At 43.9% G+C, this 16,140-nt stretch overlaps 1 protein-coding gene across 1 annotated transcript; it reads left to right on the top strand.

Annotated features, from left to right (window-relative positions):
* Window positions 1-148: 148 nt before the first annotated feature.
* Window positions 149-14,444, top strand: kank2 (KN motif and ankyrin repeat domains 2). The gene is made up of 13 exons (XM_028411390.1): window positions 149-270; window positions 5,710-5,796; window positions 8,594-8,676; window positions 8,969-10,330; window positions 10,469-10,663; window positions 10,741-10,849; window positions 10,932-11,504; window positions 11,588-11,675; window positions 11,871-12,090; window positions 12,402-12,544; window positions 12,648-12,848; window positions 12,919-13,017; window positions 13,228-14,444. Exons 3-13 carry the CDS (start codon window positions 8,637-8,639, stop codon window positions 13,282-13,284), a joined length of 3,087 nt encoding a protein of 1,028 aa, XP_028267191.1. The 5' UTR covers window positions 149-270; window positions 5,710-5,796; window positions 8,594-8,636; the 3' UTR covers window positions 13,285-14,444.
* Window positions 14,445-16,140: the final 1,696 nt, after the last annotated feature.

Here is a 16,140-nt window from a genome sequence, read left to right as displayed (position 1 = left end):
GACCTTGAACGACCCTTTAAAGTAAGTGAGGGTGGATGAAGGTGTGTGAGCCGTCTTGAGTGTTTTGAGTGTGTGTCCTTGGGGTCCTTTCAAAGAACTGCACCCCTGGAAGAAGACGGAGCCCCGTGCGCGCTCTCCAGCCTCGTGGCTGCTGGCCCTTTAAGAGGAGCGGGAGGGGGCGCGCAGCATCTTGGCTGCGGTGTTTTTGTGTCTCTGTCAGTGAGCGCTCCTGGCTGGGCCGAGGCGGCTGAAAGGATTTCCAGAGGGCAGGTAAGAGCAGCAAATAAGTTGCATTTCCTCTGCTTGTAAACTGTCCTGTTCTTTTTGTTAAATTGTATTTTAAACGCTTCAGAGGAGGCGGCTGAGTGTGACTTCTTTTGTGAAGCGTCGGTACTGCCCATTCCCCCGGTTCTCTTTCTCCGAAGTAACGGGTCCTTTATCCTCCAAAACCTCCTCAGCATCACTTACTGTTACATATTTATGTCTCATGCTTTGTCTTAATATGTTTGATAATTTCATGTTAGTATTTCTTTACGTTAAGAGGAGTGTTTGAGAGTCGCTCTCTCGGTGCGTGCCTTTTTGTTCGGAGCATCATTGACGGCGAGGAGCGACGTTAACGAAAAACGTCTATAATAGCATAAAAGCTAGCTACATATTATGCTAATAACAATAATATTTGTATAAGAAGTGCGTATGTGATGCTTTAGCGTGTGCTCTTATAGGCTTCCCATTATTGTTTTGTTATTTTTTTTCAGCACTTATCGAGCCTCCATCGCTGTAAAAATTTATTACATTATCTTCTTAGAGGGCACATGGTGGAGAGGACTGCTCTATAAACCTTAACTTCTGTGGAAGTAGTGTGCAGCAGTCAATAAGTGAACCCCAGTGTCGTTTAAAAAGTGCAGCACATTTAGGTGTGTTATGAAACTTTTTCTCATGCCTAATTCCAGGATATGTTGCAGCAATCCAACCGCATTTTAATTGGATTAGATTTTTTTTCAAGTGTCTTAATTTCATTATAAACTGAGGAGCTCAATGAAGACTGTGAGGGCCCGGGGGAGAGGGTGGGTCCCACGCATCCTGAAGTTTCATTACTTCCAGATGTTTTTTTTTGTTGCCCTCAGATTTTGCTGGTTCCGCCAGCTGTGGCTGGTCAGTGGTCACTGAGGAGGGTTTAGGTATGAATGAGGTCTGATGGAGATGTGTGTCAGCAGGACAGGTGGAGTGTAAACAAGTTCATTTGTATTGTAGAGGCTCACATTTGTGACCCCCAAGAGGTTAGAAAAGCCGCGACTAAATGAAGCTTCGCCCAGAATATGTCATAATGTGACCTGATGGGTTTGTCAGATGAACATCAGTAAACACATCATATGTTATTTTCCATGTAGCACATGTAGATGTTGGCAGGCTGTGGGGGTGTAGTCATCAGCATGTTCACACTGCATCACACAATACAGCACTGTCCTGGTGTTGTGTAATGGGTTGCTCACCATGTTAAATCACCTACCAGGCAAATAGATTGTAGCAGCTGCACAGCACTCAGACGTTCTCGGTCTTGTCATTTATGTTGTTACTTGGACGGGGTTGTAGTCTGTGGCTCTGATTATAGTGTCACATTTAGTTTACCCTCACATAACCCTCATGTTGCAATACAGTTCACAACATTACCACAAGTACAGCCTTTAGAGTCACCATAAAGTTAAATCAGCACTTCACAGTAAAACATTATAACCTTCATAGGATTTATAGTGTGCATTAAACATACTGTCAGATGAATATTTCCTTATTATTTATACACTGTGAATTTAATTATAGTGTCAGCTGTCTCTTCCTGGCCTGCCTGGGGACCCCCCTTTGGGAGTCCCCCATAGAATGCAGTTTGAGAATCCAGAATCTCAGGTCGGTCTGCAGCTGGAGTTTCCTTCAGCGAGCTGGAATGTGACTGTCTCATTACAGTGTTTGGACCCAGGGGTGCTGTGGTGGAATGCAGGGCTATAAACCCCATTTGCACACAGGGCCACACGCCGGGCATTTAAAGGGTTTAGCAAGGCTAATGAAATTACACCCTGAACCTGCATGAGACTGTCTGTCACAGGGACTAGTACAGATTATCTTTAATTAATTATCTATTCTCTTAAAACATACACAACATTTGTTCATCTGGTGTTTTTCAGGTCCAGTAAAGTTTATCTCTCCAAAGCAGCATAAGTATATATGACATTTAGACAAGAGGATTTATGATAAAAGAATTGGATTAATTTGGATAAACCAGTATTACTGGGGTAATGGCAACCTGATTTGGTCAACACAGCAACTTTTAGCTGCTTCTTTATACCAGTGCACTGAGGTTTATACTACACATATGGTCCAAATCTGGCTTTAGAGACAGTAATTCATTATCCTGAATAATCTGACTCATCTCCTTTAATAAATTAATGAGCAAAGCCAGATGGACTGCTCTGTCCTGTAAACACTTTGGAGGCTTTCTCAGTCTGATTTTGTTTCCTTTTGATCAACAGCTCTCCCTAAATCAGGAAGTAATTGATAAGATCCCTGAGAGGGAACCACTTAACTACATCGCCACTGCAGTAAGATTACTTCCTGCCCTCTGCTCAGTACCACAACACGCACTGAACTGATCTTTTAACCCCAACGCTGCTCTAACCAGGTCTCCACCACCCATCTTACTGCGGTCTGGACTTCATCTTCCTCCCCTCCATAGTTTTCTCAGAAGCACACTACAACTCTGCTCGACATCAGTCTTAATCCCCACCTCCACAACTGCTCAGGAATTTTCTCCCAAATGCCATTTTTTTGTGTGTGTGTCTTTTTTCCGGTGCCGCTCCTTGCCGCTCAACCCCACCCTTGCGCAGTTTCCTGTCTTAGGTCAGCGCAATGACCAATAGCAGACTGGCGGGTGTTTACTTTGCTCCTGTTCCAGGAGTAATGTGAGCTGGCCCGCCCCTCCTTTTTGGCCATAGTCTAGCTAGCACCAGACTGCCTTAGCCCAGCAACCGTCTGCTCCTCCATACCACCACTCCTTAATGTAAAAAACAGGGCTTTTTGCTAAAGGGCAGAGTCCTGGAGGTGACATCCCATTGGGTTATGATTTCACTGTCCTGAGTTTGAAGCCCATATTAGTCTAAAAACCACATGTCCCATTACCATGTTGATGATGAGGTCATCTAGCTTCACTATTCTCAGTGAGGGCCCTTTCTGTCTAGCAGTGACGTACACAGTTCAGCTACATATGCTTGGTGACAAATGTCTGTTGTTGCTTCTACGTTTTGCATTCTCTTAGGAGAAGACGAGGAGAGACTTTTTGTGTTTTCTTCTGATTTATTATTCTTGCAGGACCAGTTGGCTGAATAAAGCCATCTGTGCTGTAGAGTGAGAAGGAGGAGCACAAAGAAGTCTTAGTAGATATACTATAAGCTGCCGTGTCTCCTGTCATGATCTGTATGTAATATTTAAACTGAATTAGTGCAGGCAGAACAAAAACTTTGAACAACAATGGGCTTTGTTTAGTTAGATAAAGTGCTGCTTGTAGTAGGGATCCTCTATTCTCTATGTCTATTTTTAGGATTGGAATGCACAAATGATGGTAATCTTTTAGGTGGAGCCATATAAGCTTATGAGAAAAGGTCCTTTGAAACTGTATGTACTCATTGTGAGGAGCACAGCCTTCGATGTGTATGTCCTGATATCCAGCTGCAGTCTTATTCTGGTGTTAGCAGCAGCGTTTACTGTGATTCATACTAGTGGAGTCCAAAGCTGAAAACAGACATGTTCTTCTCATTCTAGAAGTTTCCATCTAAAACTCTCACTCTAAACCCTTTTTATTCCCCCTTCTCTTGCAGTTTTGCCGTTCTTTCCTCACATTCCCACCCTCCCTCACATACTGTACTCCCCCCTTCTTTCTCCCTCTCCTACCCCTGCTCCCCTTTTCTCTCTCTCTCGTTTACGCTCGCCTTCTCCCTGTTACTCTTTCTCCTGGACTGGGAGGAAGTGACTGGGTTGTTTCTGCATCCTCGGGGAATAGAAAGATGAAGCTCCCTTTCCTGTAACCCTTTATTCATCGAACCTCAAAGTGTGGTTTGCGTTGCGCAACATCAATTAGCTTGGTATGATGACAGCAGCACATTAACTGACAATCTGATAGCCTCACTGGTCTAAAGTGACACTGGAATATGATGGTTTTTGTTGCTAAAAAAACAGATCAATTTAAAACAGTTAAATCAGATGGATTTTGTTTAATCTGTGCCCTTACCTGAATAAATCTAATTAATAGCTCTAGTTGTGTTTGTCGACCCGTGGGAGTCTGCAGACCTCAGACAGTGGTGTGTCGGGGGATCGGTGTGTTTTCATCTGTGCTGCGTGGGAGTCGATGGGAGTTCACTTTGTCTCCTCTGTAATGTTTGGTATTTGTCTTATTTGTCATCTGCGCCAAGACAGAGTTATAACTACTGTAGATCGTCTTTCAGTCTGTAGTTTGAGAGTAGCTTTTGTCATTGATTTATAAGTTGGTATAATTAGGTGGCCAGCTTTGGAGTCTAGACAGTCATAAAATGCAAGTCCTGCTTCACGTATTTCCACTTTCTGTCAATGTGTGTGTCCATAAGAGCACTTCATCAACTGTTTGTTTGTTTTGAGGCAAATTTCCTTGCCACACACTCACACACACTGTCTCTCTCTCTCTCACTGAGATGCCCCTCCTTGCTTTCTATTAGAACCAGCTGTGGAACCAGGGGCTGAATGAATGGCTCTTTGTGATTTGGCCGTCGTTCCAGTCTAAAAGATCTGTTCTCTCTCTCCACGCTACCCCTCCACCCTCTGTGGTATTGGCATGACAACACTATGAAACAATGGGCTAAACAACAGCGGGTCTTGTTATGATATTACTCAAAGGTCATATAATTTTTCAAAGGTCGTATTTTTGGCTGCTTTCGGACCTTCAGACAAAATGTCGAGCACACTTGCACAGCAGCTCTAGTAGCTGAAGTATGAGAATCAGCAGACACTGTCATGCAGCTGATGCACTGCACACTCATGCAGCAGTTAAATCTGTGTTGTTGACCTTTAGGGGAATGCATTTATAAAACTTATGAAATCCGTCTGGCCCTAGGTGATCTGCGCAACTGATGGCTGTTCCCACCAAACTGGAGTGTGTGTGTGTGTCTGTGCCACTGGATTTGGTTGTGTTAGTCACAGAAACAAGACACAAAACATATTGCCCAATTACATGGCAGGGAGGCTCCCGCACCCAGTCTTGAATTGATTAGAGTGCCTTGAAATGCAGAGAGGAATGGGGAGGGGGAGTGTTGCTGAGAGAGGAGAACTTACACATAGATCAGGCTTCATCCACTACAAGGAGGTCAAAGAGCGATTGGCATCTCATGAGGGTATATTGTTCACATCCGGCTTGTCAGTCAAAACCACTGGAATGTTTTGGAATGTTTTTTTTCTGGCTTTGCAACCTGTGTTTATACTCTTGCGGTGGGGGCCACTCTTTTGTAACATGTCATAAGTCTGTTTTTATCTCTGTGTCAACAGAGCTGCACACCTTTTAATAAGGTTTTACTGACATCTCCTCCTCTTCACTACTTCTCTATATATCTCATTTATTGTAATTTTTCTGGGCTACAAACTGCTACAGTCAAAAGCAGCGACAGCCAAAGTTCAAGCTTCCTCTATTCTTTTTTCTCACAGGTGCTGACTGTAAGAGGGTAAGAAAAGGAAGGGAAAGCAAGGAGCCTGGGGAGGAGAGATCCCGTGTCCTCACAGCACAAGCAGCTGGTATGAAGCGGAAAATAAATCCCTCTTTTCCTGATTCACAAACCATCCCAAGCTTGAGCAAAATCAGAAAAAGGCTGCGAGTCAGTAAGTCAGTGGAAAAATCATAAAGATCTCTGGGTGGTGGAAAGAGCAGTATTTCTGACTTAGCAATACTGAGCTTTAATCCTTTGTAATGGCAATAATAATAAGGTGACTCAATTAATGGAAGCAATGACTTTGATAAACTTGGGAGAGCTGACCTCGAAATGAAGCCTCCTCAGGGTGGTCTGAATCCACGGATACACCAAAGACACAAGAATGTTTACACATGCAGTAAATCAAAGCTTCCAGATGCAATGCAAAAAATGAATGTAGGAAGTTGTTTTCAGTGGTGAGTGGGAGATGTGGATGGGACTTATGGCATAATGCAGTTATTCCTGTGACATCTTACAGGACATGCTACAGACGTGTTATTTGTTCTGGATGACCTGGATCTTGCCCCCTGAGGGTTGTCTTAATCTTAATAGCAGGGAAAAGAGGGAGTAGACCAGGCGATGTTAACTTCCTTTAGTATGGTATGCAGCTGCATAAGGAGGTAGGGGGTTGTAATGGGGGCATTTGTCCTGGATAAGGCAGGCCAGGGAGACTCTTCTGAAGAATAGTAGTGTAGCGCAGAGGAAGGGGGCGAACACTGGTTTCTGTTCACATGTCATCTCAAAGGAACTCTGTATAAGAGTCCAGAGAGAGGGAGGAAGGTCATCCACTCCACCACAGCTACACTCACACTGTGAGGGGAGGACGTGCACACATCTGAAACACCTAGTGAGCCACTGTTGGAAAAGCAGATGTGGAGGCCTGGTGGAATGGCTCCCAGAGAACCAATAAGGGAAGCAGGGAATAATGTGAGTTTCAGTGTCTATAGAAAGGTGCATTGTGGAACTTAGTGGGAGAAATCAAGCAGAGTACGTCAGCCTTCATGTCTGCTGGGCTGGGATGTTTGGTTGCTAAACTGTAGACTCTAATTATATCTCATCAACTGTCCCCTGTCAGGGCTGTCCTCCACCCTGCTGTACTCGCACTCAGTTTCTCTCTCACACACATTTCCAGCCACTCCTCTCATCTCTGTGTCCTGCTCTCACTTTCTCACACATGTAGTCAGACCCAGACCGCTCTACAACATGTAGCACATAATCAGTAACACTTTCAGAGGAGATAAACACACACTGTAGGATCAAAGCCGTCAGCCCAAGATCATCTTTTTAATATAATTAAACATTATCTGTGATGAAAGATTGAAAGAAAATGAAAAGTTTATATTTGGCACATGATACATTCCTCATGTATAAGCTGAAAGATACTTGGCTTAGTGTTAGTTCTCTATCAAATTAAATTCACCACTGTGATTCTTCTCGTTTGCATCACAAGGCAGGGGCTTTAACTTCTGCCCATGTTAAAATGGGTCTGTGTGCGCGCATAGAGCATTTCCATGGCTCTAAAGTGTGTGGCAATCTCGGTATGAGGGGGTGATGAAAGGGCACAGATAAGGAGGATCACACCGAGAAATTAAACTGACTGCGACACTTCAAAAATACCAAGTCAATTTAGTCAGTGTTTCCAAGTGCCCTACTTTTTACAAATGAGCAAGCACCAGCAAGGGTCACAAGACAGAGAGAACGAGAAAGGCCCCAATGAAGAGAAAAAGAAATGAAAAATAGCCTTAAAATGAAGCAAGCTGAATATACCCAGGAGGTTTAAAAAGCAAAACTTCACATCTTCGCTACTTAAGGTCACAGTAATATGTTCAACTGATTAATGCTCTGGATGGCTTAAACATTACATCCTCAGTTCCCACAAAGTGATGACCTAGAAAGTTAATCTTTTCCAAGTAGACACACATTCATTGGCATTGGAGGCTCTGTGATGTTGCTGATGGTGCGTTACAATCTGTCAGAGCAAAAGGCATGATGTTTTGTTTATAAAGTGTCAAAATGAGTTAAAGTAAATTCTTAGCAAGTCACTGTTTCCTCTGTTAAAGTAATGTAAGTCATTGTTGAGGCAAAGAGAGCGAGAGAGAGTGGTCAGCCCAAACCTCCTGATCGTCAGCTGACGTTGAGAGGGGGAGAAAGGAGCAGAAAAGCATGAAGGCAGGACAAATGGAGAAGAAACTGGAGGTGGAAGGAAAAGCGAGGGAGAGAAAGAAGAGAGAGTGTCTGTAAACCCTAAATTGAGAGATGAAGTTAGTGCGCACAGATGATTCCTAATAAGGCTGCAACTGGCAGCCTCAAACCTCTGTCTTGGAATTAGCTGCCAGGAAACTTTCCCCCTGTAACTCCTCTACTCTGAATGCTATGAACAGAAACAAATACACAATCGACTGTGACCCAGTATGTTCCAAAAAAGAGCAGACGAATGAGGGAGGGTGACGTAGTGAAGGGAGCAGAGAAACTATTTCTGACCATCGTACAGAGAGAACAATACGGTCAAAAACAGCAGCAATCTATTGCTGAAAGTCAAACTGTGCACTCATAAGTTTGGTATACACCCGTATAAACAGTGATCATGAGTTAGAAGACCGTTTGTCAGTGTAGTTCTATTATGCATTCATTTAGTCCAGCAGTCATCTCATGTACAGATTCCTAAGAGAAGCCCACAGCAGGGATGTCAACATCATCATTGTCAAAATGGCAACTTCAGAGCTCCTTCTCCATCAAGAGTCAGGGGTAGTCTTCTTCTACCTTAGAGCCCTGACTTATCAATCATCTCTTTTATAACTGCACAGAGCCTGTCTCTGACTTTCATCTTCTTTGTCTTTCTGCAGGTGAGAGTTTGTGTGTGACTGTTTGGAAAGCAGCCACAGGCTCATGATGGCTCAGGTGCTGCACATGGACCCCAGCTTTCCAGGTGCTTTTATCTCTTTATTTTTACCAATAACCATCAACCTTAAGTTAAACTAAGTAATGGGTTTGGTATAGTTCAAGCTGTCGCACAAGTTGAGTGTAATTTAACAATAATCAGTACTTCCTACAGGTCAGGATTTAGTGTACTGCACTGTTCTACTTTGTACCTAATTTGGTGATTGTTTCAGGGTACATGCATAAATACACATGAAGCTCAGAGCCGATGCTGTTTAAGTCTGAGCCCAAGATTAGACGCAGATTTCCGCTTGTTTAAAGTTGATTTCCTTCCCCCGCAGGGAAACTCAACCCACCAGCTCCCTCTTCCCTGCACACCAAAGAACAGGAGGCGCCCTACTCAGTAGAGACCCCCTATGGCTATCGTCTGGACCTAGACTTCCTTAAATATGTTAACGACATAGAGAAGGGGAACACTATCAAGAAGGTGCCTATCCAGCGCCGGCCACGCTATGGCTCCCTGCCCCGCGGCTATGGCTACACCGGCTCCTGGTGGACCTCCACGGAGTCTTTGTGCTCCAATACCAGCATGGACAGCCGGCATTCCTCTTTCTCCTACTGTGCCCCGGGCTACCACACATCACAGAGGCCTAGCTTTAGTGCATCCCGCGTGGAGAAGACCCTGTTGGATGCTCGCAGGAAGCTGGAAGAGGAGAAAGAGGGTCGGAGATTCTCCAACCTGGGCAACATGCACAGCAGTGTTGCAGGCTCTAACACCTCCCTGAGCAGTGCACACAGTTTCAACCGGGCACATGGTGGAGGTGGATCTTTCACCCCCATGAGTTCTGGCCTGTCCACCCCAGTGACTCCAACCCCAGCCCACTTGCAGCATATCAGGGAGCAGATGGCTGCAGCCCTCAGGAAGATAAGGGAGTTAGAGGAGCAAGTGAAGACCATTCCTGTGCTCCAGGTTAAAATCTCTGTGCTGCAGGAAGAGAAACGGCAGCTCAGTGTCCAGCTAAAGAGCCAGAAGTTCCTGGGCCACACCCTGGGTTTCAACCGAAGTCGTCCCAGAGGGGAGCTCTACATTGACATCCCTGAGGAAGAGGTGAGCACTGGAGCCAAGAGTACCAACAAGCCTGCAGGGCCACTGTCTCCCACCTCACCTGAAGGCTCCAAGCAAGACTCAGGGTGTGAGATTGAGGACACGGTGATAGTGGGCGGGGCACGACCAGGTGCAAAGCGGGAGGTGCGCACCGTCGGAGTGGGACCAGAGGACACAAAGAGCCCTTGCCATGTGGGAGTATGGGTCCGAGAAAAGGATCTGGGGTTGCTGCCTGAAACAGAGGTTCTGAAAGATCAAGTGGGTCAGCTCGAGGGTCAGCTAAAGAGGACAATGCAGGAGCTGCAAGCTGCACAGCAGCAAGTCTCAGCGGTCCAGAAGACCCCTCAGGCAGAGCATCCAGTCATGGCTACCAGTATGGGCTGGCAGGAGCCACAGGGCTGCAGCTTGCACACTCTGGTCAGCTTCACACAGCAACCACAACAGAGGCAGCAGAGAACTGTGGGGATCCAGGTGTACACGCTGGAGCAGCCCACTGTGGTTGAGGTGGGCACTCTGCTCCGAGCCGAGACCTGCAGCTCACTGTCTGCTCTGCCAGCTGACGGAGTCGTGGAGGTGCACCACAAAGGAAACACTGAAGGTCGGAGTTCAAGACAAAATACAGAATTCACCTGTAGTTAATTTTAGCAGCTCTTAATTTACAGTCCTGGATTAATTGCTTCACATTTGAATTGCAGATGTTTAATCTTAAATTGAAAGCTGTCTTTCTGTCTTTCAGATGTTCCACTCGAGTTGCCGATTGCAGTCAGCTCAAAACAGGTACGCGATGTCCTGAAGAGCGGCTTATCCACCTCGGTACCTGTAGCTAACCCTGCCATCGCTGTAGCATCTGGTAATCTGCATTCTAATGAAGAGACTCACCTGCATACAACCAGTGAGTCTGTTCAGTCACAAGAAAGCTCATCTAAAGCAGGTAGGAGATTGAGCTCAACCAACATTCTTTTAACCGCATCATGGTGTCATGTGAATGATCACTGTTTTTTTTTTCAGCCACATCTCCTCAGTCCTCTCTGAGATCTATTATGAAGCGGAAAGCAGAAGGGGAGCCAGGTTCTCCCTCTACAAAGAAAAACCTGCAGTTCATTGGAGTCAATGGAGGGTAAGTGTCAAGTGAGGTAAAACAAAGTTGTAATGATAGAGCTCTGAGCTGTTTAAAAGTGAAAGTTGTTCTTGTCTTTCAGCTATGAATCCACATCATCAGATGACAGCAGCAGTGAGAGCTCAGATGAAGGGAGCGACTCCAGTGAATATCATGAAGCCAGAGAAAAACTGCCAGAGTCTACAGCCCAGCACCAGCAGACAGCCCACAACAAGGCCTCTCAGCCACAAGAAAGCACCACTGTACCTCAGCAGACTGCCGTCAAACTACCAGTTGTCATTCCAGACTCAGAGAGTTCCAGCCAGACTGCATCTGTAGACACAAGACTCTCATGCAAACCAACCCAGTCACCAGCAACAGACACTGTTGGGGAAAAATGTGCCTCAGACCACACCCCAACTCCTCCACTTCCAGCAAATGATCCTGCCTCTGAAGAGACTGTTCACAAGTCACCAGAAAAGCACACTGTCACCCAGGAGGTCACACCCACATCATCCAGCACTGAACCCACTCCTGAGCAGAACTGTTGTAAAACCACTGAGATCAACATGCAACAACATAGCGTCCAATCGGAAACATCTGTCACACCCACCCAGACAGAGTCCAAGGCAGCAGCTGAAACAGACTCTGCCACAGCATCAGCCAAGCAAGTCAGGTAAGTATTCTGACTGTTTACAGAGAGCCTGGCTGTGAGGATCTGTCAGCATCACTGACTGGTGTTCGTCTTGTCTGTCACAGACTGGAGCTGAGTGACAGCCTGATGTCAGCTCTGGATGCCCTGCAGAAAGCCCTGGGGGAAGCTAATGCCTTCAGCCAGCAAGGAGCAGTATGTATTGAATATGAGCAAAGTGTTATTGTTTGCTGAACAATCAGGTTTAGTTTGTTTTTTTAACTTGTTACATTTTTGGCAGTGCTGTCCTCAGTTAGCCTGAATGTCTGACACAGCTGTGTTCATGCATTTCACCAGCAGTCTGTCCATTGTTTAATTTGCCCTAAGTGTCCTCATTGTGTCTGATCTCAGAGGGCCGCCTACACCACTGTGCTGCAGGAGTGGCTGCGTGTGTCCTGTCACAAAGCCGCCGACACGGCAGTTGTCAAGGCCTATATGGACACCTTCGCTTCAATCTCCCCTCAGCTGCTGGAGTTTGTTATCAACATGGCAGATGGCAATGGGAACACAGCGCTTCACTACACCGTGTCCCACTCCAACTTCCCCGTGGTAAAACTTCTCCTGGACACTGGTGAGTGCGTGCGTGTGTGTGTGTGTGGGAATATGACTGAAAATGTCCTAAAATTAAATCTTTTAAGATTTATTATGAATTTGTTGTGACAGCACAATGAAGATATGAATAACAACCATATTAAGTTCATAACCAGCCCTAATGAGGAGTTAAGTGAGTGATTGTTTCTGATAGCTTTATCCACTGCCATGTCCTGTATCATTCAAGTCACTCACAGTCTCAGGATACTCCGGTCTTAAACGTCATGCTCTCCCATCGTTGTTTGAGCTGCTGTATCACCTGTCACATTGATTGCCTTCCATACCTGACAGGCCTGTGTAACGCTGACAAGCAGAACAAGGCGGGCTACACGGCCATCATGCTGACGGCCCTGGCTGCCTTTCACTCTGACAGTGACCTTCAAACCGTCCTGCAGCTGCTGCGCACAGGGGACGTCAATGCCAAGGCCAGCCAGGTGCGCCCTCTGCTGCTCATTATGTTTTATTGCACCTACCATTCCAACTGCTTTCCAGGGAGTTACAACCAGGGTAAAGATTTTGTGTCATGTGTGTTTGTAGGCTGGACAGACGGCTCTGATGCTTGCGGTCAGTCACGGTCGGGGGGACATGGTGCGGGCGCTCCTGTCCTGTGGGGCACAGGTCAACATCCGTGACGACGATGGCTCCACTGCCCTCATGTGCGCATGCGAACATGGCCATGTGGACATTGTGCGTCAACTGCTGTCCGTGCCAGGCTGCGATGCCACTCTCGCAGATAATGTAAGCATTTCTGGGTCTATGTCTTTTGATACATCTCGCCTGTGTCATTTCAACATTTTTTGTCTCACAGGATGGCAGCACTGCTCTGTCCATTGCCCTGGAAGCCAGTCAAAATGACATCGCTGTGCTTCTGTATGCTCACCTCAACTTTGCAAAGCCTCCATCCCCTGTGAGTACTTACACTGAGAACACACACTTTTGTCATTTGATCATCCTCCAAATGTATAAACGAGTGAAATGATCAGTAATGAAAGTAAGGCATCCTGTCCTGTTCAGTTGGAAATGTAAAGAGTTTTTTCTTGTAAAAGTATCAGAGCATTAAGGTCTAACTTCAAAAACACACACATGTATTAAATAAAAGTTCTTTTGTTCTGTCTAGGTTTCCCCTAAGTCTCCTCTCTTGGGTTCGTCTCCCCCTGCTGGTGAACCAAAGTAATTACACCCCTTCAGCAACAGCCAACACACAGCTGTTCATTCATCCACTGAGTTTGTTTATGTTCACCCTGAATACATTAAGAATATTATGTTGTTCAGATCATTAGATGACAGCTTCCATTGTTATTCATAGCGTTTTGTACACGGTTAATGTCAGTAGTTCATGGATTTCTAGTGTGGTATTGCAATAACCCAGTTGTCAGAACTGTTACACAAGTCAAAACACTACATTTCATTATACACTTCAGTATTATGTTTTATTCCATCAAATTATCTCGTTAGTTGCTTCATAGAGCAATGTGTTTCCATGGTACAACAGCTGTAGCATCATTATGTGTGACCATCACATTCATTTGGAATAACAAAAAGCCTCTCATGGATAAGTGTCCTTGCATCAACGAGCTCATTGGTGCTACAAATAATCAAACAGAAGACACCACTTCAACAACAGTCACTATTTATACACAAGATTTATTTACTCTAGAGTATTTTTGATAGGGATTTTTTTATTCCAACTTAATTCAGGACCTTTGAGGATCAGAATTTTATTTCACAGGTAATTATTGCACATTTTTAACCAGAGGACAAACAATCATGTTTTTATGTTGACCACACAAACCCAAAGACAGATCTCTTCCAATAACTCTCTGACACTGTATGTTGTACTTATGAGAAGGTAGCCATGGTATCAGTGCGAGTGAGGAAATGTATGGTACTGTGGTCTCTGTATTTTTATACATGAAGGTATTTCAGACTGATGTAAGGATTGATTAGAATGGATCTAAGACTTTGTTGAGGACTGACTGAAAGTGTTGGTGAAGCCACCTGGTTATGATTTGGCAGGGAAGCAGAAAGTGACAGCATGGCTCTTTAAAGGATGTGCTGTGTAAGATATGAATATTAGAATAATATATGTAATTATTATGGCTGAACTCTAACTCCTTGAACTAAAGTGCATAGGCTATTGATGTCAAAATTTCTATTACTTTTAAAGATGTTTTCACAATTTTCATATTCACTTTGGAGCAATTAAATTTTTATAAGCTTTCAATTTTTTTTATTTATCTATCTTTTGATACATGTAGAATTTTTAAGCTCACGCTTACTTTATGTAACGCACAGCTGTGTAGTTTATGTTTTATGAAAGTTTTATGTAAAGTTCTAGACTGTGTGTCTCCTCTTTTAATTTGTGCATTTTTGGAAAACAATGAATTAATAAATGTGGACCACCTGTTTCTAATGTATTTCTCTTTGCCTGGAAGTAGCCATCAGTGAAGTTTGCATAGGACAGTGATGACAGAAAAACAGTTTATAAACACCAGTGATAGAGGAATTGTCCACCAGAGGGCGACCCTACAACAGAACTTACAACAGTGTTTTTATGTAGTGACATATTTTATTTCATATGTATATTCAGACTCAGTGTGATCCCTTATACACTTTTTTAATCCAACTAAAAATTAATTTCTCGTTAATTTCGTTTTTGGTAGTCACAAGAAAAACAAGTGACAGAAAAATAGTGCTTCTCAGACATACATGGACGGATACTGTCCTTCCATCCACACAAAAGGTTGGACCTCAAAGGATGTTACCTATTTTAGCTTCAAACTGCTCGTCTCTTTAGCAGAAGTAAACACCAGCAACTTGTGCATCATTTCTAAACAGAGCTGGTCCACTTAACTGACCAGGTTTTCCTCAGAAAATACATTCACTCCCACTGCATGACTTTACATTTTTTTGACCCATATATCAGTAATTATCTGCACAGTCTCTGAGAAAAACAGCTGGTCTCTATAGACAGCTGCTGGACTTTGGGAGGAGTATGTAAGATAAGACGCTGCTGATTTCAAAGCTGTAAGTCTGCAGCATGACATAATGAGTCAACACAAGTGAAGAAGAGGGTGAACCAGCCTTTTTAAAAATGAGCTGGGTATTTTTCACTGGGTTAAAATCTTCACAAACCTCATCTAAAACAAGTGTCACAATGTCAGTTAACAATTACTCACCTGATATGAGCTGAACTAGAGGAATTTATCTATTCCCTCTAATGTGTGGCTCCACCCTGACAGCCACGGTGCGGGGGATTAGATAAGACTTTCACACTGAGCTGGCATGAAAGACCGAAAAAGACTTCATGCATTAGTTTGGAAGTTTTCCAACTGATAAACAAATCCATTAATATTTCTTGATTGCAGAGCTTGGATTTCAAATCTGACCTGTGTAATAAAGACATTTATACTATTAGTTCTTCATTTCTGGAGAATGACCTTAAGTATTTATGTATTTATGGAAAAGTGTTTAACCTGTTTATTTATTACTGTAACACCATCATGTAAGTAGTAAATAACAATGAAGTTTTCCACTACTACTACTATAATAATAATAATAATAATAATAATAATAATAATAATAATAATACGTATGTGTTTAATGACAGACATACATTCAGTTATACAGTTTTCTCTAGAATGTTAATTTTATGCCACTTTCTAACTTCACCTTTTTACAGCTGTACCTTAGTCAGCCACACTATTTATGCATGTAAGTGAATGTAGCCCCTACACTCCACATGATTATTGCCTAAACAGTGTTTTTGCTGGTTGAACATTTTCAGTAAAAAATGAAAAAATAAAATAAAGCTGATATTTCTGTTATCCCCCCTTTTCCATTTAACTAAGTTTCTTAGTCTAAGAGTCAATTTCTCTTTGTTTGTGGCACCATATAATAATTCTAATAATCATGATAATAATCATAATAATATAGGGTGCTGCATGTCCACTGTGTTTGTCACCGCCTCCGCCGTCTATCTCGGGGTGGAGCTGGGTGCCTGCGCCCTGTCTCACACATAAAAGCCTGA

This window comes from Parambassis ranga, chromosome 8 (genome assembly GCF_900634625.1).
Source record: "Parambassis ranga chromosome 8, fParRan2.1, whole genome shotgun sequence".
Taxonomy (NCBI): Eukaryota; Metazoa; Chordata; class Actinopteri; family Ambassidae; genus Parambassis; species Parambassis ranga.
The sequence above is the reverse complement of the archived record's forward strand: the minus strand, read 5'-3'. Positions and strand labels throughout refer to the sequence as shown.

Bases quoted from the DNA above. Each gene is read 5' to 3' on its own strand.
- kank2 (XM_028411390.1), top strand. From the start codon at position 8,637: ATGATGGCTCAGGTGCTGCACATGGACCCCAGCTTTCCAG. The intron at 10,850-10,931 runs GTAAGTGTCAAG...CTTGTCTTTCAG, and splicing joins TTCATTGGAGTCAATGGAGG to CTATGAATCCACATCATCAG. The intron at 12,849-12,918 runs GTAAGCATTTCT...TTTGTCTCACAG, and splicing joins ATGCCACTCTCGCAGATAAT to GATGGCAGCACTGCTCTGTC.